General features: G+C 35.9%; 4 protein-coding genes and 2 long non-coding RNA genes across 6 annotated transcripts; 2 read left to right on the forward strand and 4 right to left on the reverse strand.

Annotated features, from left to right (window-relative positions):
* Positions 1 to 2,862: 2,862 nt before the first annotated feature.
* Positions 2,863 to 4,783, reverse strand: LOC110013298. The gene is made up of 3 exons (XM_020699480.1): positions 4,538 to 4,783; positions 4,339 to 4,461; positions 2,863 to 3,600 (listed from the first exon to the last, which is right to left on the reverse strand). Exons 1-3 carry the CDS (start codon positions 4,631 to 4,633, stop codon positions 3,142 to 3,144), a joined length of 678 nt encoding a protein of 225 aa, XP_020555139.1. The 5' UTR covers positions 4,634 to 4,783; the 3' UTR covers positions 2,863 to 3,141.
* Positions 4,784 to 6,805: 2,022 nt separating this feature from the next.
* On the reverse strand, positions 6,806 to 7,605 carry LOC110013296. The gene is made up of 2 exons (XR_002288471.1): positions 7,452 to 7,605; positions 6,806 to 7,303 (listed from the first exon to the last, which is right to left on the reverse strand). It is a non-coding gene; the product is annotated as an uncharacterized LOC110013296 (long non-coding RNA).
* Positions 7,606 to 8,787: 1,182 nt separating this feature from the next.
* Positions 8,788 to 11,950, forward strand: LOC105178878 (DNA replication complex GINS protein SLD5). Its single transcript, XM_011102446.2, has 6 exons — positions 8,788 to 9,076; positions 9,861 to 9,983; positions 10,226 to 10,308; positions 10,376 to 10,485; positions 10,805 to 10,880; positions 10,960 to 11,950. The coding sequence occupies exons 1-6, from the start codon at positions 8,906 to 8,908 to the stop codon at positions 11,057 to 11,059; spliced, it is 663 nt and encodes a 220-aa protein (XP_011100748.1). The 5' UTR covers positions 8,788 to 8,905; the 3' UTR covers positions 11,060 to 11,950.
* LOC105178879 (squidulin) lies at positions 11,767 to 12,615 on the reverse strand. Its single transcript, XM_011102447.2, has one exon. The coding sequence runs from the start codon at positions 12,467 to 12,469 to the stop codon at positions 12,011 to 12,013; it is 459 nt and encodes a 152-aa protein (XP_011100749.1). The 5' UTR covers positions 12,470 to 12,615; the 3' UTR covers positions 11,767 to 12,010.
* A 903-nt stretch (positions 12,616 to 13,518) lies between these two features.
* LOC110013294 lies at positions 13,519 to 14,615 on the forward strand. The gene is made up of 2 exons (XR_002288454.1): positions 13,519 to 14,305; positions 14,394 to 14,615. It is a non-coding gene; the product is annotated as an uncharacterized LOC110013294 (long non-coding RNA).
* A 125-nt stretch (positions 14,616 to 14,740) lies between these two features.
* Positions 14,741 to 21,126, reverse strand: LOC105178880. The gene is made up of 16 exons (XM_011102448.2): positions 20,759 to 21,126; positions 20,314 to 20,508; positions 19,667 to 19,741; positions 19,410 to 19,577; positions 19,067 to 19,230; positions 18,687 to 18,899; positions 18,439 to 18,565; positions 18,077 to 18,265; positions 17,784 to 17,870; positions 17,481 to 17,641; positions 17,162 to 17,281; positions 16,185 to 16,410; positions 15,984 to 16,043; positions 15,738 to 15,911; positions 15,549 to 15,658; positions 14,741 to 15,399 (listed from the first exon to the last, which is right to left on the reverse strand). The coding sequence occupies exons 1-16, from the start codon at positions 20,942 to 20,944 to the stop codon at positions 15,234 to 15,236; spliced, it is 2,421 nt and encodes an 806-aa protein (XP_011100750.1). The 5' UTR covers positions 20,945 to 21,126; the 3' UTR covers positions 14,741 to 15,233.
* Between the last annotated feature and the right edge of the window lie 477 nt (positions 21,127 to 21,603).

Consider the following 21,603-nt stretch of genomic DNA (forward strand, 5'->3'; position numbering starts at 1 on the left):
CCTGAGAAAAACATATAAGTTTTGAACCCACTCATTTTCTTTTTAATCCCATTTCCAACAAAATCCAAATCCATATAATATTTGACAACATAATCATCACTCAAACAAACTCCAAAATGCTTCCCAAAACCTCAAAATTCACATGTTTCTAATTGTCTTCCATCCATTCTTCAAAATGAAAAATATTTCTCTCTAATACACAAATTATTCTCATATGATATGATGATTGACAATTTATAATGATATATACTAGGATTGGGTGCAAGGGATTTCCACTAAACAAGAACTGACTGCTATCAGGGCCCTCCATAATTTCTTCTTCTCCTTCCGTGCAATCATTAATTGAATTCATGATCAATGATTATGCACAATTTTCTTCTTATAAAACAAGAAAAATGATAAAACCCAAAAGACAATGCATGTGGTTTTTATCTCTATTCTCTGTCACCTACTCTGTTTTTTGATCCCTAAGCATTACAGCTAAGTGCAGGCTCCGATGGCAATTTGTAGATGCAAACCAAAGGCTCCCCACTTTGAGCAACACTCTCATTATTTGTCACTTCCATCTTCTTGGGGCACATGCTTTGCTGTAATCACTAATTACTTTATTTTAAGCTTAGATTAGCTGTACCTTAAGAGGCTCACAATGGATTATTCACATTAATTAATATGATGAATTTTACAATAATATCAGCAGACTCTTGGGATCTCTTTTTTCTTTTTTTTAACAAATATGGCAATTTACTTTATAAAAGTAGACAGATGGAGTAATAAAATAGTTCTAAAATTCTCTTAATTAATAATGAGGTTAGAATAATATTGGAATAGCTGGATTGTTTATATCTAATTTTCTTATATTACCACTGAAAATTTTGGGGAAAAAAAAAAAAAGAAAAGTAGTACAGCCAAAATATGTAGGGTAACAGCTGAAGGAGCCTACTGAGGAGCTTTTCTTTTTCAATCAAAGTGAAGGCTATGCAAGAAAAGAATTAAACAAATAATTTGACTCAAACAGTTATTGATAGAAGATATTTCCAAATGGCTATGTAATTATGAGTTGGCCAAACCTGAAACAAGGCACTCTAATCATAAGCCCAATCCAAATTCTCAAGAAGATCATGGTACCATGTGCGCTACATTATAACATTCAGAATTGCATAAAAATGTGTGAACACTTGCAGAGATCATCATAAGCCACAAGTTTCTGCCCCCTTACCAAGAGACACCATCAAAGAATTAAGAAGCTTTCAGATTAGAGCTTAATGCAACATATGTTTTGTTGATCAATGGTTGAATCATGTCCAAATCTGTATCTAACTCCATCTCCATTTGTCCTATTTCATCCCATTGACTGAGTTGGTAACAGCGAATTGTCAGTTTCTTATCTCTGACAGAATTTTCGACAAGTAGAAGTCACAGGTTACCTTCTTAATAAATTTGATGTGGTTACTTGATGGCTGGGAATCGGAAATCACCTACTGGTGGAAATCTTTCACTAATCACACCTGATAATTGAGGTGGGAGATCATAAAATATGTAGCCATCTAGATATTAAGTTTTAGTTTGAGCAGACAGCGTGATTTGGGAATATTATAGAGTATATGGTTCCTGTTACAGCACATGTTTTAGTTTGAGTAGACAGCGTGATTTGGGAAAAATAAGGGGAAAATCCAGTCCACCCAAGCTCTGAACCAGGTCTACATCCAGAAAAATATGTAATTTGTTCAATAATTGTCTCAAATAGAGGTTTTTAAATTGGGGTCAAGTTGCTTTTAAAGGTGCAGCCACCTAATATACCAGGGCCCAATGAGAAGGGGCAAAAAAACAAAAGCAACTAAACTCCAACATTTCAGATTACCAAGAAGAAGTCAGGAAGAAAGCAAAAGTGCTTGGCAAGTGTGAGAATGGCAATATATTTTGAACCTTATTTAATTTTTAACACTGTTTATTTTCTTGGATGCGGACACATATAATGCATTTAAAAACAGATCAATGAAATCATTAGTTCAGTATATTTTGTTCCCATTACATTATTTTAGATATTGACAATTAATCCTTATCTTAGGAAATCAAAAAAAAGAAAAAAAGGTACAATATGATGGACTCTAGCAATATTAAGAATGTAGCACCACAATAGGCAAACTATGACAAGACAATAATTATAAGTTGCTGTACAATGATCAAAGTGTATCTGATCAGATATGGCTAAACTCTTTATGGCATGCTAACAGAGTTGTTTCTAGACAGCCTGGAGCATTTGTAGTGTAGTGAGCTCAGACTTCATGCATATGAACAGATGGATTCCTACCAACATAGTGCACATAAACTCCTCTTTGTTAGCTCGGGGATATATGAAAGAAACAGTATATAAGGCAACAGTTATGTGAAAGAACCTCGTTTAAAGATATCAGGCAATTTCAAGCATGCAGAGCCTATTAATTCTAAACACAGAATCATATTACAGTTTAGAGGAACATAGTTTCATGATATAGAAAAAGAATTTAGCTATACCTGACACAGAAAGACAGGATGCAGTAAAAAGCTCCATGTAAGGACTTTTCTAGCCGAACTCCTAAACTCAATTTATATAAAGGGCTGTTCATCTTTGCGAGGTTTTGAGAAGGAATAAACTCTCACAAAAACAAATGAGAAATGAGAAATGATCAAGGATTATACTGAACAAGCTAACCCTCTGCAGGACTTGAATGGATGAGTTGCCATCACATGAAAATTCAAGATGATCCTTAACAGCCTTTCCATTTAAGAAATGAACTTTTAATAAATGCTTAGCAGTATTGTAATCTTGAACATGGTCCAGAGCAGAGATTGGTCATCTATCCATATAGACAACCTAGGGGTGGGGGCAACTAACACAAGCATATAAACAATACCTATTTCAAGCAAAACAGAAAACTCAGTTTTTCACAACAAATCAGAATTTACATAACATCGTGCCCATGCCATAATTTTTAGTTATCATCAAAAGATGTATACACGCATATCCTCTGTAAGGCAGCAATTCAAAGATTAGTTGTTATGGTGGGCTCCAGTCCCAGCCCAAAACTTAGGAAAACCCAGCTAAAGGAGAAGGGGTAACAATGAGCTGTAAGTGGAAGAGTATACATATCCAAAAGTAGAACATCAAGTTGGCGTTGGTCCCGTGAGAAATCCATAATGTAAGAATCCACACATAATTATGGCAAATATCCCCAGCATTAAACTCAGGAAAACCAGATTAGCTTTGTTTGATAGAAATTTATCAAGCCATTCCTTCTCATCATATAGACCACCATAAAACTCTTCAATGATGATATTTATCAGAGCATCCAGAAGCTTCTTTGAAGGCCCCACGTCTTTTGAATTCAAGACCTGAATTCTAGCTTCCCTCAGATGTTTTATTACCACCTCTGCCTCAATAGGTTCCATCTTCTTGGAAGAATCTACTACAGGAATTTTACCTTTGTTCTGCATGGCACTGATGGTTACATGCGCGTCTGAAGTAACTACAGAGGAGGAGGATAATGATGGAGAAGTAATATCTGAGATAGCAGCTGTTTCTGATGAATGTGGTTCCACTGGATTTACTGAAATAATAAAGTTCTGGAAAGAGAACGAGACTATCAAACTTGTGAAATCAGTTGGAAAAACATTTAATTATCCAAATGAAACTATTGTGTTCTGCAGCATAGTGAAAATTTTCTTATTCTTCCCAATGAATATCAAGGATCAACGAACTATTATATTGAAATTATCCAAACAGTGCAGTATGATAACTTGACAATCAGGGTTGTTTGAGCTTCCTGCTCGCAGACTGATTAGATGAACTTATTACGTCCAGCAAGTTAGTCACTAGTGCATAAGAGTTTTCCTGGTGTTGACAAATGAATGACATTATTCCTTGTCACGCATATAAAATGATAAAAGTCTTTAATACACCAGAGCAATCTAAGAGCAACCAGATAATGCATCATCACAGATTTTGCTGTATATTTTATGAACTTTCGCTCCTAAAGGTTACAAGGAAGCGGGAATGAATTGGAAAATTACCAAAATTGAAAACAAAAAATTCTGTATCGGCAAAAACCTTAAGGCCAAAATAAAACTCAATAGAGAATTTTATATCTGAAACAAACTAAAAAATAAAATAAGATAACAAAGTTGTATTTGAAGAATTACTGTATATGTATCCAGTGACACCAAAAATAATACTTCATACAAACAAGTTCTGCGTGCTTAGCTGATAAAAGGAAACAAATCATGTCCAATCACAAATAAGCCAAATGAATATTCCTCCTAGTTGAAAAAACAAAAATGAAAGTAAAATATCAATCACACTACCTCAGCAGATTCGGCAAACGGATTATCATCAGGAACCTCAGAGAATTCCTTCAGAGACTCCAAAACCGCAATATCCTCTTCTGAAACGGCTTTAAATGCCGGATTCAAACTCTTTTTAGTGACCTAACAACAATTTTCCAGGTCAGAAATTAAAATATCTCAACGGTTATGCAGTACGCCAAATGGATTGAAACCGTACCTTGCGCAGATTTCTATTGTTCTCGGAAGTGGATTTCAATCGGCGATTTCCAGAAGATTGATCTCTCTGTGGCGTTTGAAGTTGAAAATCTCTCATTTTTGCTGTGTGTATTGAGCGGGAAATTTGAAATATGCCGAGAATATATTTATATTTGATATTTCCCGGGTCAAGTCAGCTCCTGTATCAATCGCAGCAATGTTGTACAGTTTCAACCAAAATCGTTTCTTCCACACTTTTATAGTAAAGAAGTTTAATTTCGCTTCTCCAATTCAACTATAAACGCTTTGTATGAACTTAAACCCGTACTTTGACTTTTCTTGTTGTAGAAACAAGATGAACACTGTAACTGCAGTTAGATTAGTTCTTGAGGTTTGTATTAATGTCATGAACATTATTATATTTTTCTCTTTTTAAGTATAAAATTATTATACAAGAATGTTAAATTGAGAGTAAAATTAGAAATTGATCTTATTTTATTGTTTATATCAACAGTTTTCTAATGAAATAATATTAAATGTAAATAGCGAATTTTCAAAGGAACTGTAAATATAATTTTAATTTTTTTAATTAAATATATAATTTTGTATTTTTATAGAAGTATTAGTGTAATTAACCCTATATTTTTATGAAAAATTAATTAGACAATACATAGTCAAGAAAAGTTGGACTCAGATATAATTTCATATGCTATTCAAGTTAATATATACACGACCTGAATATGAAAAACAAAATTATTCAATTTAACTTTTTAAAAAGAAAAATATACATTTAATGAACTAAAAAATTGAATTAGATTTAGAATAGAAAATCCAACATTGAAAAAAAAAATGGGAAATTTCGATCAACTAGAAAATAATTCCATAAAAAAATTTATTACATTTAATCTATAGTTTAAGTTGAATAATTAGTCATATAATAATAATAATAATAATATAGTGATTAGGCAAAATTTTGAGGAGCTTGCTGCTACTCATATGGTTATGAGCATCAAAGTAGGAATTTTAATCATAATTAGGGGATTGATGGGTACACAATTAGGGGAAATTAAGTGCTCCACTTTGAGTAGTTAGTGCTAAGCATTGGACTGCCCACTCACCCGATGAGTGACTTTACTATATATGGTGAAGTTCCCAAAACCAATACGCTCCAACTCCAACTGCACACAAGGAAGGTGACAAATAATATAAAGTACAGGTAACTTTTGTCGCTTCTTCCAATTCCACTTCATCTCTTACTGCTACACTTGTGTGTTGTATAGTAAAGTTTCATTTCATAACTTTGAATTATTCCACTCTCACTATATTTATCTACTTTATTAATACAAAAAAATAATTATATCAATTTGCTTTATTATTAATTCAATTTATTAAATTATTATTTTAATAATTACGCCTGGATAAAGTTATATATAAGACATCATTAATCATAAAGGATAATTACACCACCATTTCTAACGTTTTGTGTAATTACATATAAACCCTCTATATTTTGATAAAAATCAAACAAATACATCCATACATTAATCAAAATTAATAAAATTTAACAAAAGGATTAAATAAAAAAAATCATATTGAGGGGCACTTAATTTATTACAGATCAAATAATTTTTTTCGTGATCAAACAACCTTTTATAAAGATGAAAATGAAACTTCTTACATACATTAGTGTGTGAATAATGTATAAGAGTCGTTTGGTAAAAAAAAATTGTGACTTGGAATAAGTAAATTGGGGTGAAATAAGAATTTTTATTTATAATATCAATAAATTGGGTAAATTTTGATTAACAAAATGATATATTTATCTATTGAAAACAAAATTAAGAAATATTGGATAAAATTATAAAAAATAGGTACAAATAATAAATTTGAATGGAGGTGGATCAGAATTGGTATTGTTGGTTTGTTTGAGGGTTGAGGTGGTGGTTGATATGAATGAAATGTTGGGCAGTTTGTTGATGGGAGATAGTTTGCTGATTTTGAGAAAATTCCAAGCTCATGCACAAAAGTTTGCAGCCAATTATATTCGTGGAATTAGCAACACAGATCCTGGTAAAAAGGCTAGAGCCTAGAGCTCTCCCCCCTACTCACCAGGTTTATTCTCTCTCTTATGTTATTGAAAAAGTTGGTCATTTTATATTGTATTCCGACGCTGGCAGTGGCAGTGCCTGCCCGCGTGATTCACATAATTCAAAAAGCAAACACAAAAGCGATTAATGAATATTTTCTTCTGATGATTCTCCTCCACTTCATCGTTCCAGTGTAAACTATATGCTCATCAAACCACGCTTTATTAAAAACCTTCATTTAATTACTACACACAAACACGCACATGACCAACTTAGACAATCACAAAACTCCTGAAATCGTGAAACCCATGTTGGTTTCACATTATACACGTACCTAGTAATTTCCAAGCAAACCACACACCTCAACCTCCTCGTCCTTACACAATATACACGAATCACACAAGTGCGATCGAGAAACACACACTGACTATAGGATGAGCTAGCAGTATAGCACACACCTAGTGGCGGAACGAGCTGTGATCAAATTTGATTTCAGAGTCAGCATGAACTTGGTGGGGTGCGTTAGGAGAGCGAATTTTCCCCCCAGCGAGGCAATGATAACAGGCATTTGGTCCTCCAGGAACGTTACGGTTCACTTCAGGACCAAGTAGCCTACGGTTAGAGATTTTTGCATGGGCTTCACCCATAAATCCGACAATCAGTAGAGAGGCAAAAAGGAGAACAACACAAGTCTTCATTACCTGAAAAAAACATCATTAGAATTGTTAAATAAAAAAGTTAAAAAAAAAATTCCAGAATAAAATGTCAATAATTACGTAGTAGCATGCATATTATAGGAAACTTATAGATACAGGTATCCACACGTTTGTAAATACAGATATTAATTACCAGGTAGGGATATATGTTATAAGAATGAGAATTGGTAAGTATATAGTAGTTATGTGTAAGAAAAAGGGTTGGCAAGTGGGGGGTATATATAGTGGAAATGGAATGAAAAAACATTAATGAGATTAAGAATGAAATAATAAAGTAATAGACACGTATTGATCACATTAAGGAAGATGAAGGGAAGCATCTTTCATGGTTTCCCCTCCACACAATATATAATTAATGACATGTTTATGTAATTATGCTAAGTTGCTAACCCTTCTTTTTGGTTGTTAATTAATCTATTATGCTTCTCCACCAAACTCTTTAGACCAATAATTATTCATTATTGGTCGTTTTTTCCAATTATTTTATTACCTTTCTTTTTAAATTTTGCAAATTAAAAAACACCAAGAGAGTGGAGGACTTGGAAATGTTGGACTTAAAGTATATATTCATCATCATTATCAATTTTATTAATTAACTACACATATATAATAATACTTTTTTTTTTACTTTAATTAGCTAATAGTACTGCAATAATTAATTATATACATTATATACTTCAAAATATGCACATAATTCACTTTATTTAATAAACACCATCAATATGGACTGATTTTTTTCTATATTAATTAATTGAAATTCTAAATATTGTTCTATACTAATAAGTAAATAAATGAAATTAGATAATTTAATTTTATATATCATTAAAATATGAAGAGAAAAAGTACAATTATATGTACAGTGTGAAGAGAGATATGCTGCTTGTTGGGTGCTTTTACGACTACTCTTTTGCTGGTTGGTGGTAGACATACATGTTTTAGTGTCCAGGTTAGCACACGATGGGAACTTACTTTTTGGACCTTAAATTATGTCCAGAACAATAATGGATTTTTGTTAAAGGAAGTACTGTGCTTATATACATATTTATAGTTGATCGATGTTCCATTGTGTGAGTTATTATATATCTGTACTAATCTCGTATTATAAATTTATTTTGAAAAGAGCCTCGCTAGTGAAAGGGAGCCTTTCAAGTGTATAATTGCTCAAATTATTGTTTGCAAATTGCAATCAATATGAGATGATTACTTATAGAATTTATAAATGATTTTTTTTTGGTCGTATTCAACTTTAATAGTAATGTCTTTAAGTCGGCGATTTCTTAGCTGTACGGTAAAGTTGGCTGATTTGGGCCGAATAAGATGGACAAGGTTTGGGCCATATAGGCCCAAATTGTATCCTGCCGTCCGACTAAATTACTTGGATCCAAACGCAGCCTAATATACATGAGCCGCTCGTCGTCCTACCGCTTGATCGGACGGTGTAGATCATCAACATTTTGGCGCCATTTTCTTTATCCTCTCACCCCATTCCACTCAAAATAGCCGGGAAAAGAGGAAAAAAGAAAAAGGAAGAAAAAACTCTTTTACTTCTCCACAATCAAAGCGAACCACAAAGAAGGGATTAAACCCATGGATTCAGGTGCTGGGGAAAGCTCTGCTGCGGACGAATACGAGTCGTTGATGTCGACGACTGATGCGGAGCTGTTGAAGAGCGCGTGGCGGAACGAGAAGGCGGCGCCGGAGATTCTCAAATTCGATGCTGATTTAGTTCAGAGGTCCCGCCAGCAGATCCAACTGATGGTTGAGCAACTTTCTTAATAATCCATCTCCTAATAATCTTTCAACTGGATGTGTCCTTTTTGCTGGGAGTCTTATCTATTTTATATCCTGATTACTTTGCAGATACTATTGTTTATGTAACTAATCGATGAATCTGAAACTACGGCAACTTTTTATCTGTATTTTTTTTTTTCCTTCCTCTACAAATAGTTAAAGGGATTTCATGATTGTGTGTGGTTCTGTTACTAATGGGCTGAGCTTTCATTGTGAGTATTATATATGAGAGGATGTAGTGTGCTGAAACCTGACTATTATGTGGAAGTTGTTGCTGCTGAAATGTTTTAATTTGTAGATGGAAAAAATGAATTTCTTACCAACCGTGCAACTCGGTCGCCTGTTGATTATGTTGAGTGTAAAGTCTGGAGCTCTTGTTTATGCAATACATATGTGAAGGGTCTCCTTGGGATTCTTGTCTCAGCCCCGAGAAACCTACTTATAATACATACCTGGAATAGGCGACATAGGTCCTCTCCCTTAACTTCATTCCACCTAAGTTAATATTCGAAACTGTTATCTTACAATGTGTGGTCAAAAGTGTGATAGTATATTGAATACTTTTGTAGTTGATGTCTAAAAACCTTTTACAGAGCTATTATTTTCTAGGGAAAATTGGACCTACTTGGATATGACAGAAATGGAATCAATTTCTACTGAATTGTCATGAGCTACAGGTTAATGTCACCATCATGTACACATCGGATGTAGTCTGTATTGACAAATTTGTCACCTTACTTCTATGTTTTAGGAAGAGATGGTGGACGAGTTTAACAAAAATGGTGTTGATCCACTCACGGTGTCCCTTTACCAGATGGACTTGGATAGGACCATGTTCCTGTTAAGATCATATCTCCGCACTCGTCTTCAAAAGGTAACCATGTGCTAGTCGTTTGGCGGCTCATGCTGGGGCTATTCTTTTATGGTTTATTCCTATTTGAATTTTATTGCTGGAGCTTGATGCTTTTTTATTGAATCTGAACTTCTATTGGTGGAGGAAATGCTCATCATAGATGTCAAAATTCTTCCAATGGAAGAGTTATCTGACTTACACTTCCCAAGTTCTGAGAAGCTTCTAACTAACTTTGGTTTCACTTGTGATCAATGTTGTGGCAGATCGAAAAATATGTTTTCCACGTAGAGAAAACTGTGGAACTATGGAACCGGCTTTCTAAACAGGAACAAAAGTTCGCCCGGAGGTGAGTCCTTTCATTCTTTGCAATTGTTGTTATATGTAAAAGCACTCTTTTTAACTTTTAAGTACAGGTGTGCTGGAGACCTGAAACATCACCTAGAACAATCTGCGCTCTCAAAATTGCCAGATCAATACCAATCTCATTTAAGGCAATCTGCGGCAAGTGAAGACGACGACATGAGTGAGTTGATTACTTACAAGAGTAAAATGGTTTTGGGTACAAATGATGATATAAAAACTAAATACAACATGGAAATGCCAATGAGCGGAAAAGTAATGGAATAGGACATGAAAAGGCAACAAAGAGAAAATTCACCCAGCTAATTGAGATTTAGGTTCAGGGAGAACGTAACCATCTTGTTAAAATAAGAACATGATTGCAACCTCTTTTATGGCATATATCTTCTTGACATTCTATGAATGCCTTTTGACGAAAATTAGTCTAGCTCTTTGCATGGCGCCATATGAAATGCTAACTTTCTTGTCCCAATTTATGTCAGTTCCAGAGCCACAGCTGGACATCTATGTTGTCTGCAGAAGCAAGAGATATTTAGGAGCCTTCCAGCTTGATGACGGGTAATTCACCAAATAGCAACTTTCTCAAAGTCAATAGTTGTTTGCTTAAACATTTGCTAATATTTTGATCATATTGTAGGGGGGAGGAGCCTGTTAACATTGAGGCTGATGATTTATATGCTCTACCATACAAGTCTATAAAGCCACTCGTGGAGAGTGGGCAAATTGATCTAGTCTGACTGCTTTAAAGCTGCTGGTGTCTGAAAATGAATGCCCTCAAGTTATTGCAGCGTATACATGATGTTATGACTTGTGCTTGTAGTGGCGGCAAGATCTTATAACAAACATCAAGTTCTTTTTCACTGTGTGCTGCACCACATAAAATGGAAGCATATTAGGCATTTGTTTTCTGTTGAATTTCCACCGTCTCACCTAGTAGTCCATTAGTTCTCACTTCTCAAGCATGGCTCTATGATTGCGCAAGAGATTAGAACGTGGTAGGTTCATATAAGTTGATTATATGAGAGCATTTCTGCAGCATACCTTACAACCTTGATATCCATCAATTTCCTCGTGTTTCTTATGGCCCCAATGATGCTTAAATTAATTACAAGGTAGGTAGGGCAGTTTCTTGATGAACAAGACGACTACCTTTGACCCGTATGGACTTTTTTATTTTCTTGTTCCATATATCTTTCATATTGTATATACCTTATTGTCAAACAACTCGTGCTAGTATTTAGCTAACCCTTTACACATACCAAAAGCCGTGAAGAACCGAAACATTTGTTTGTCATATTTGGCTGACACTCACTCAAAACATTCTGGAGTCTTCCACTACGATGAGATCAAAACAATAACGTAAAAATGGCACTCGGATACAACGAAGTCAGCTAATGCGAAAAAATAATGTCTGAGAGAAATTACACTACAAAACACGGAATAATTTTCAGAGAAATGTTCTTTGGGTTCTCAGGCCCCCAAATCAAGCCACGAAACATTGTTCAACAATTTTTAAACAAAAAAGAAAAAGAGGTCGAGTATGCAGACAAAAGTTCCAGCAAATGACAGTACACTGCTATTTCGAATTTTCTAGCACACCGACCGAGAATGAATACTACAAAGCAAAAGGGAAAAAGAAGAAATCTTCCTAGTTTATCATCATCATCATCATCCATGAGAAGTGAAAATCAAACGGCCAAAATCTTGAGCAGACCCTCAAAAGTAACACCTCCATTTTCATCCCCACCGCCCAATCTGATCATGGCCTTCACATCCTCATCACAGGCCTCAAATCCAGCCCAATTCAAATAACTCTTCAAGTCCTCATGGCCTACCTTTCCGTCCCCATCTTTGTCCATAACCCGAAACGCGTCCTCCATCACACCAATCTTCCCATTCTTCTTCCTACCATTCAAAACCTTCTCAAATTCTTCATATTCCACGTACCCATTCTTGTTCGAATCCGCCACCGATATCATAGACCCAATTACGTCCTCCGAAGACGTCTCCGGGCCCGAAAATCCCCCGTAGAAGGCCCGTAGGTCGTCGTAGCTGATTTTTCCATCGCCATCGACGTCCAGGACTTGGAATGCGGAGCGTAAATTGGATGTGGACACGGTTTGGAATGAAGTTCCGGTTGGGCACATTTTTGGGTGGGGGTAAATGTGCAGAGGAGAAACTTGGGGGTTATAGAGAAAATGGAAATGCGATAGTGTGTGTATGAGAATATCGGGGGGGGGATGTATATATATAGATGGAGCGTGGACGTCGTCCTGGGTTCTTGGGGGCCCATCCCGATTTTAAAGAGTTTGGGCAGCAAGTCTTGTAATTGTTATTGTTTATGGTTGGAAACGTATATATCTTTGATTGATAGGCGCGTATGCGTATGTGATGACGCCATGCGAGAATAGAATGGAACCCTCACATAATGAATGGGTGTCCAGTATCCAGCAGCAATGGTTGGAATTGCGAGGATTGGGTGGCTGCCTCACATGACTTCTTTTATTCTAATATTTGACTTGCTACTGTATATGGGGAAAAATATTTGAACTGTATTTTATAATTTATTTGAACATAAAGTTTTTCCATATATATAGGGCATTGGCGTAGTTTGTGGATAGAAATGGAGGGAATATTTGAGAAGAAGAAAGGTATATTCTTTATAGGCATAAAATCCATGAATATTAATATTTGTGGTTCATCTTTGCAGGGAATTTGTTCCTTCCTTTTATGACATAAATATCAATATAATAATACATAAAATGGGCTTCATCTATCATCTATCTATTTCCATATTTTGTTTAATTGCATTGCCTAGTATAAATACACTTTGTTTTTCTTTTGGTTGAGGAGGAGAAGAGATTCTAGTTCAAGACTTGATACGTGTTTAATTTACACTACACTCTATATAGCAAATGAACAATACTCACTTTATTTGAGATATTGACACATGATCTTTTTTATTCTTGTTTGATGAATATTATTAAGTTTTGTAACTAAAATTATTTTAATATTATACTAACTCTTTTTAGTAAAAAATTAAAGAGAAAGAAATAATAAGTAAAAATTCAAAAATTGACTGTTTATGCCCTTACAAGTGACAATAGCAAATTAAAATCATTATCAGCAGCAGGGACAAAAAGGACATTTCGAGTGGAGCTCCTGGGTTGGACTTGGACTCATTCACAGCTCAACCAAATAAAAGCCCACTAACGAAGAGCCCATACCCAACAACCAAATTAGTTGTTGAAAACCCTAATTTCCTAAAACTTCAGCTATTTAAATCAAACCCAACGCTGCCCCTACTTGTCCTTCGCTTCTTCTCTCTCACCGCCCACACAATCACAATCTCTGAATTTATCAATGAATTTCAGGTTTGATCAAAATTTGCCTCTTGATGTGGAATCCTTGTCGAATTATCATAATTAGGATTTCTCCATCATATGTACACACAGTTCGCTGTTGGTATATACGACGGAGGCAGAAATTTATGCGGGAGAGTTGAGTCGCTTCGCTTTAGTTTCAAGACAGGCGCAGTGAATAATATTCCTGCTAAATTCTACTCCAGCTTATTTACTTCGTTTCTCTTCATTTACGATTACTGTTTCTGCAAAAAAAAAAAAAAAAACAATTGGATTTTGGTGAGTTTCTGCTAATATTCCAATGATGGCATGGAATCTTTGAGACCTGATTGTCTAATTTGATGACAATTATAAGCATTTTCTGCTGAGGATAAGGATACCCCTACCACTATTATTTTTGGATTAAAACTCGTTTTTTATTTTATATATTTTGATTTGGAAATATTTTTTTTGTTGATGAAATTGGAGTTACGGGGTTGGAGATGATGATCGCACTGGGCTCTGAGTAGTTTATATCCAAACTGCGGTATTGATGGACAATGCAGCCTAGAAAGCTATATCTGATCTTAATCCCTCTCACATTTTCTGTGTTAATTCTGTTGTTGGATATAGTCCTCACAGGTCAAGATTAAATTTCTTTTATGTGGTTTCCGATTTGATTTTCACCAAATTAGGTACTATAGTTATAGAGAATTAATGGTCATTGCAGGCAAATGCTATAAAGATTATAATCATTCAAGGCAGATGCACTTTTCTGGTTCTGATGTGTGCAATATGTACTTGGGAGCTACTGGACAAGTTACTGCACTCTGTAGAGCAGGGATTTAATAATCAATTCCTCGTCGCTAACCAATTGCTTATAGTTATAGGCTTTGAAATATGTACGTGACACTTTCTTCTTTTTGATAAATAAAGAAGATATTTAAAAGCACTTGACTGTAAATTGAATACTAACAATTATAATGCGGTCGTGGTTACCTGATTGATTGATCAATGTTTGGTACAATAACATGCTCAACATAAAACAACTGAAAAATAAGGAAAAACAAACAAACAAGCATATGAACTTCCCGTTGTGTAGTATATATACTGGAAGCCGCAATACATGTACGTGTCTCATATTCCCTTACTAGACCGAAGCTCAATTTCCAACACGTGTGATTACTTTCCACATCAAACAGAATAATAGACGGCCGACATCATCAGTGTACTGACAATTGCCCAAATTGCTGAACATGATTCAATTTGTAGGGACGCGGGACGAGCTCCCAAACTTACATGAAAAACTCTTGCAACACAGACAGACCTATGAATTTGAACACAACAGTCCGTTCATTCCCATAAATATTCAACCTTGGAGCCGGGAATATGAATGGGCAGGGCAGCACAGGTCCGAAACTATGAAAGTCCCATGATTTCCAAGAATTCAAATAACTAAAGATTAAAGGATGGTTTCTGTTTATGTTTAAAAATTTTCTCCCTTGTGTCAAAACTTAAAAGATTTTTACATACCAATGCACCTACAGAGCAGAGAAAGGAGTTCATGATATCAGCGCACAGGAGATGCAAAAAAGATCACAACAAAATAAACAAAGAAACCAGCTAAAAGAATTCCTGCGTAGATGTAATTCTGGGTAGAGTGTGTGGGGAATTTGTATTCAATACTGCAGCATTTCATCTTCTCCCTCTCGCTGGTCAAAACATGATCCACATACCTGTACATTAGATGTCAAGAAAATGGATGACAAGATTCCCAGAGTTCGAAAAGAAGAGGCTCAAAAGGTTTCCACAAAACAGAAAAAAAAAAAAAAGAAAGAAAAATGGTCTCGTAGCAAGAAAAATCAATGAGTAAAAGAAAACGTACTGCTTTGTGAAAATGGAGCTTTGAAGAATGTCTGAACTGTTTAAGTGTGCCTCTTGCAGACGATGATCATATAGTAAGGAAGACAGGTCTACAAGCTGCTCTTCGATGCTCTGGAAGTAAAGGGATAATATTCATCAATGAAATTTGCTAGAACTGGTCACTGTATTTATAACTGAAGAAAAGACTTACATCCAAATATTTTTCTAATCGTTCAACTAACTCGTGTGGGAATGGTTCTGGCAAGTTGGTTTTCTTCTTGTAAAACTTCTCCAGCCAGAGCTCAGTGCTTGACTTATTCTTTCTACCCTTCACTGGTTCCCCTAGTGGAGTTTTCAGGTGTTCTGCAGCAAAAGCTTGAACTGCCTGGCAAAGATATCAAGTTTGTAGGTACAAAATCCAGGAAGGCAAACTTGGCTGAATGATAAATGAAATCACCTCTGATGTATCTCGAATTCTGTGAAGGGCTGAGTCCACGCGAGCATATATTGTGTTCCTCTGCAGAATTAAGTCCATAAAAAAAAATTCAGTTGTCGGAAATCTGTCAGCTCTTTGCTTGAGCCTTTGATAACAGCATGCAGCTTTCAGGGGTAAAAAAGGAGCAAAAGAGGGGAGAGAAGAAGAGAGAGTGAGGTTCACCAATGCTACATCCCGTAGCATTTGACTAATTTGAGAAGTGTTTGAAAATGGTCCAAATGGATGACAACCAGCCGCCAAGAGCCAATTCACCACAGGTCTCTCATGAACATGAGAAGCTTTCTCATATGGTGCACTCAATCCACCTACAACAGATGCCAACCCGGCCAATATATGCCTCTGAGCTAGTGAAGGTATAGCATGTCTTCTCTCCAACTCAGAAACATAACTGTCCAACCAAGGAAAGGACATTCAATCAGATCATTCTTATATCAACAAAAAAAAGAGAGAGAAAAATGCATCACATACAATGATATGGCCGAGGCCTCAACCCAGACTCCATAGATGCCATAAATAAGAAGGTTAAACAGGAAATGATAACTTTACAGGAAATAGAAACAATATTAACAGGCATATTTAATAAACAAAATTCAAAAGGAAAAGATCACACCAAGAAAGAAAAATCCATATTCATACAAAATGATGCAAGAAAAGGGCCAGCTAAGATTATCATTGCACTCACAGAATTACCACTAATGCACATTACACAGTTTGCACGCATTTAACATCGAGCAGCATAGACAACAGGTACAGGATTAATCAACATTGATACTCAAGATCAGAAATACGAGATTAGTTAGAGAGAAATCAGAGGCAGCTCTATTTTGCTGGGAATGCAAACATGCAGTGCTGTGCATAAGTCGCAGTAAACGGTCATTATGCTGGTAAAAGAACAATTTCTTGTGGTTAAGAAACATAAACTCGAGCCTTGGAGTTGCGGAAGAAATTTGAACAGCTGATGCTTAGAACAGGACCCTTTTGAGGATATTAACCAGACATCCACAGAGTACAAAAGCAGACCATAAAGATGCTGGAGAGATACAGATCTGTTTTCATATTATGTTCCACAACTGCAAAGAATCGTGGCTAAACACCAAATAATGAAGAATAAACTCGTAAAGTTTTGCCAGCATGCTTACCTAAGAGGTATTTTCTCACTTTGATGCTGAAGCACAATAACGACATCATTACTTGTCCATACAAGACTATCATCTTCCATCATAAGGTGTTCATCCACATCAGCCAGTGATAAAACAAAGCTGCAAGATGGAAATGTCATTAATCTGTTACACTAAAAACATTAATCAATGGTATAATAAAAGCATAACTGCAAGAAGGAACTTGTAGTGCATCATCAATCACAGAAGAATATGTTTTTTTATCGAGTGAGTATACTGATTAATTAAGGATTTATCATGTAAATCATTCATGAAATTAGAAGAGGATGAATTTGCTCACACTGGAACAACCCTAGTTCCATAGGTTCGGTAGAAGTCTCCTTGTTTCTTCTTTTCTGACTTCCTCCTCTTATCCTTTCGACGCTTTGAACCATAAGATTCCCAAAGAGGTTTATGCTTTAAGATAGAATCACCAGTTCCATCAGAGTCATCCATCCAGGTCTGGTAAGAAACTAACATTCAGAAGCACGTAGATGGAAAAGGAGGAGAAATAATGTGTACCACAAACATAGATGCCCGCAAAACTTAACAATAGTTGCCACCCAGATCCTTGAATGTACAATAAATAAGCAGGAAAACCTACCTGGCGAAGGAAAAATTTACTTGAAAGGGTTGGGTCAGACATCTCAAGCAAACCCGCTGCAAGCACATCAGCAGATCGCTCCATCTCCTGCAATTAGGGGGCTATATAAATCAAAGCGAGATCCATTTCATTCAAAAATCTTAATTGAGAGATTAATTGAGATGAATTAAGAAGGTTGTCACTTAAAGTATTACTGTTTTCCAATATCTTATCAAAATCAAACACAAGCGGTGGTCCATTTCCAATCAATTTGACAGATAACCTAGAGCAAGACATAAAATCCTTCAATCTACCTCCTTAAGAATGGCACCATCCAGATATGTCTTTGTATGAACATGAAAACGTCCATCCTTCTTGGTCTCTTGAAGGGAATGACTCCTCATTGCTTTTGAGACTGCAATGGCCAACTTCTCATGACGATGCAGTGCATGTGTACCCCCAATAATTACTACATCCTGTCCTTGGTGAACCATCTTCTTAACCTGAGATAATCAAGCATAGCACAATAACTATGCGACCGCTAAGGTATATGCCCAACTTCCCAGAATAAAACAACAATCCAAGAATCGAAAATTCCAGAGTTCTGGTTGGCCTACCAACTTATATCTATAACAAAGAAACCACAAACCACGAATGAAAATCGGTGAATTCTCACCTCAGCTTCAATTGCTTCAATATCTATGCTGTAATTGTGGCCTTTCATCATGATACTGTACCTATTATGATTCTGAAGGACAATAATAGGTACAAGTAACCTAGTAGTCATATCAACCGTTTCATACCTGGTTCAAAGAGATGAAAAATATCACTTGAAGAAAGAGGTGAGAAACATCCATCCGAACAACCAAAACCATAGCATTATCTATCTGGGGCTCTTGTATAATGGGCATAAGAAGAGCTTACCTAACATCTGGGGCTATAACATGCTCCACTGTAGTTGCAATGACAGCACCAAGTTGGCCAACAAAAGTATCATGGGCAGACTGCTCACCACCCCCTGATCTAGGAAACAACACATTTTGCAATCGAGGTAGTGTTTTGGGATTGACACTTCCTTCTTCAGTTTCAATCTTCCCATACGTACAAGGCCCAGCTGAGAGGTCAATCACAACAAACCTGGGTATCGAGATCAGGGAACATCAGAATTTTTTAAAAGACAGAAATGGAAGGAACTAAATGAAAAGTAAAAAGCTATTTTCCTGGAAAATAGAAAAAAGTAATTCAATTACTAGTCAAATTAACTTGACCAGAGTTCCTTCTGACATATGACTGATTTCATGTACCTGCCAGATCCAAGCCAAACCTGAGATGCGCCTCCACCATTGTACCGGTATCGATATATGTAATCCCCCTCTTGCTTCTTCATATCTTCATCATTTAGAGGTGTGATTCTTCCATACATTAAACTATCAAGATCAAGCTCCTTGTTTCTAGGATCTATCCGTACCTGTAAAGAAGTAGAAAACATTTGGTGTTCAGTACTGCAAGATTCCAAGAAAACCTACCTACTACAAGCAGTTTTTGAGAGTACAAACTTAAATCCTCAAAAGCCATACAGGAAACAGCATTTGCATTCATTAACTTCTGAGCTTAAAGCTTAGAAATGTCAAGATATACACAACTGACCTTGTCAAAATTAATCACAAAAATAGCAGTTGGCCTAGGTCTGTCCATTTCTTCAACAGGGTACCCCTCATGTTCTACGTCAAATAGGTAAGAATAAAGCTTCTCAAATTCTGCTTCAACAGAGGTTGCTTCCACCTCAAACAGAGGAACTTCCCTTCCAAAGTCTACCTGTAAGCTATAAAGTTAATGAGAATAACACATGAACTCCAGAAAAAATGAACCCTTCATGGTTAGCCAAAATATTCATATAGTGTCACCTCTCTAGCAGTGCCAGCTGGAACCATGGCAGCTTTAATTGTTTTCTCCAATGCTATCAATTCTGGCTGTCCCGCCTGTAGTAGGAAGTGAAGAAGATCATGGCAAAGATGTCAACAGGATAAGCTATCAACCCATACTTTTTCCTAAACATGTTACTTGCTGGTGACATCTAGCTTTAGTGTACAGCAGTCAACTTAAGTTTTTATTATCACGGCACTATTGATTCTATTTCATAGGGGTGCGATTTGCTAAAGTGTAAACAGATTACTTGGGCAAGGGTTGTGTCCATTCATTTTAAATTACCCACCAAAGAGGCAATTCCTTGTTATAGAAACTACATCATTAGTTGTATCTAAGATATTGGCTTCTTTCACGGAAACTAACCACATTATTTGCAAGATTGATTCCTTAACCTAATCCTGCATTACTCTTACTCATGTAACTGGGATATAATTGTACCAACATATATATTCATAACAAGAGAGAAAGAGGGATATTCAATATGACTAGCTTGACATTGTATTATTTCCCTCTTGGTAGGATACGCTGATAGGGAACAATAACACAATGACATGAAAGCCTTGGATTTATAACAACATCAAGCAAGGGGCAGATATATGGCCAAGAAGAAATTGAAGAGGCTTACCGGGAATGCATTAAAGACAACATGATGCTCAATATCAAGAGGCTGACCAGTCTCTAAGCATGAAGGTCTGTGAGTTGGAAAGCCAACTCTCAAAAATTCCTCCAACTTTTGAGAATCTACACTATACCTATAGCCACCATCACCATTGAAGCCAATAAGGACCACATTTACTTCAAGAGGGACTTGAAACGGAACCTGCAAGAGAGGCAAGGATGTAAGAAATCAAACAAGGGAGATATGTTTTACCATAGAAACAGGCTTAACATGTATATACACATAAAATGCAAATAATATGAACATAGAGAATAAACTAACACATGCACACCCACAAAAATTAATGTGCTACAGAAGACAAACATAAGCATAAATCAAAAACTCAACAAACACAACAATTTTTCAACCAAAAAAAAACACTCTCAGGGGAAAATAATAGTAGAAATGGTACCTCAGCTCGAGAGTGGAGCATTTGACGAACATCAGATCGAACGGAATCCTTGACATCATGAAATGCCCCATGGTGCCAGGTGGGATGTCCCGGGTCTCTGCGATACGCCTGTGGCGCAGATTCCACGGATATCAAGCAGAGTAAAATTCCTAACAAACAGTAGGAGATTGTAATCCTCCGTTTCATGCTTCACCAAAAAAATGAAAAATGGAAGAAAATTCCAACAAATATTCGTGTAATTTGTGCTTCTTCGAACTCCTATTTCATGTTTTGAATTGAAAGTTTGAAACCTTGCTGTATAATCGTTTTCACTCGGAGATAGTAGATTGACTGAGAGAGAAGTGAGCAGAATTCCAGGAAGACAGTCTAGCCTAGCCTGGTAATTTTTGGTTACTTTTGTCTGCTTCGGTTGAATATGGGCTGGTCCCATTATTGTTAAATTATTAACCCAAAAGTTTATGTGGGTAGGCCCAAAACTCATGCTTGCTGGAGGATTGGATTTTGGTTTGGATTTAAAGTCTACAGCCCAAATTCATTCAGCGCATTGGGCTTTAGATTCAGTTTATTTTGGCCCAATTTTAAGTAAGATTTGAGATCTGAATTTTATTATCTCCTACACTGTAATTATGTATATCTACATGAACATGAGCATGATGTTTGTTGTTGTAGTTTCTTTCCATCATCAAACACTTGACGACAGCATCTGCAGGAACTATTGAGTAAGTCTTCTATGATCATTATTATCTATATATACATTACTCATTATCTATCTATCTATTTATCTATCTATCTATTTATATATTTGATAATAAATGAATTCCATTATATTACATTTGAATTGATAA

The sequence above is a fragment of the Sesamum indicum genome, unplaced genomic scaffold, assembly GCF_000512975.1.
Source record: "Sesamum indicum cultivar Zhongzhi No. 13 unplaced genomic scaffold, S_indicum_v1.0 scaffold00109, whole genome shotgun sequence".
NCBI classification, from domain to species: domain Eukaryota; kingdom Viridiplantae; phylum Streptophyta; class Magnoliopsida; order Lamiales; family Pedaliaceae; genus Sesamum; species Sesamum indicum.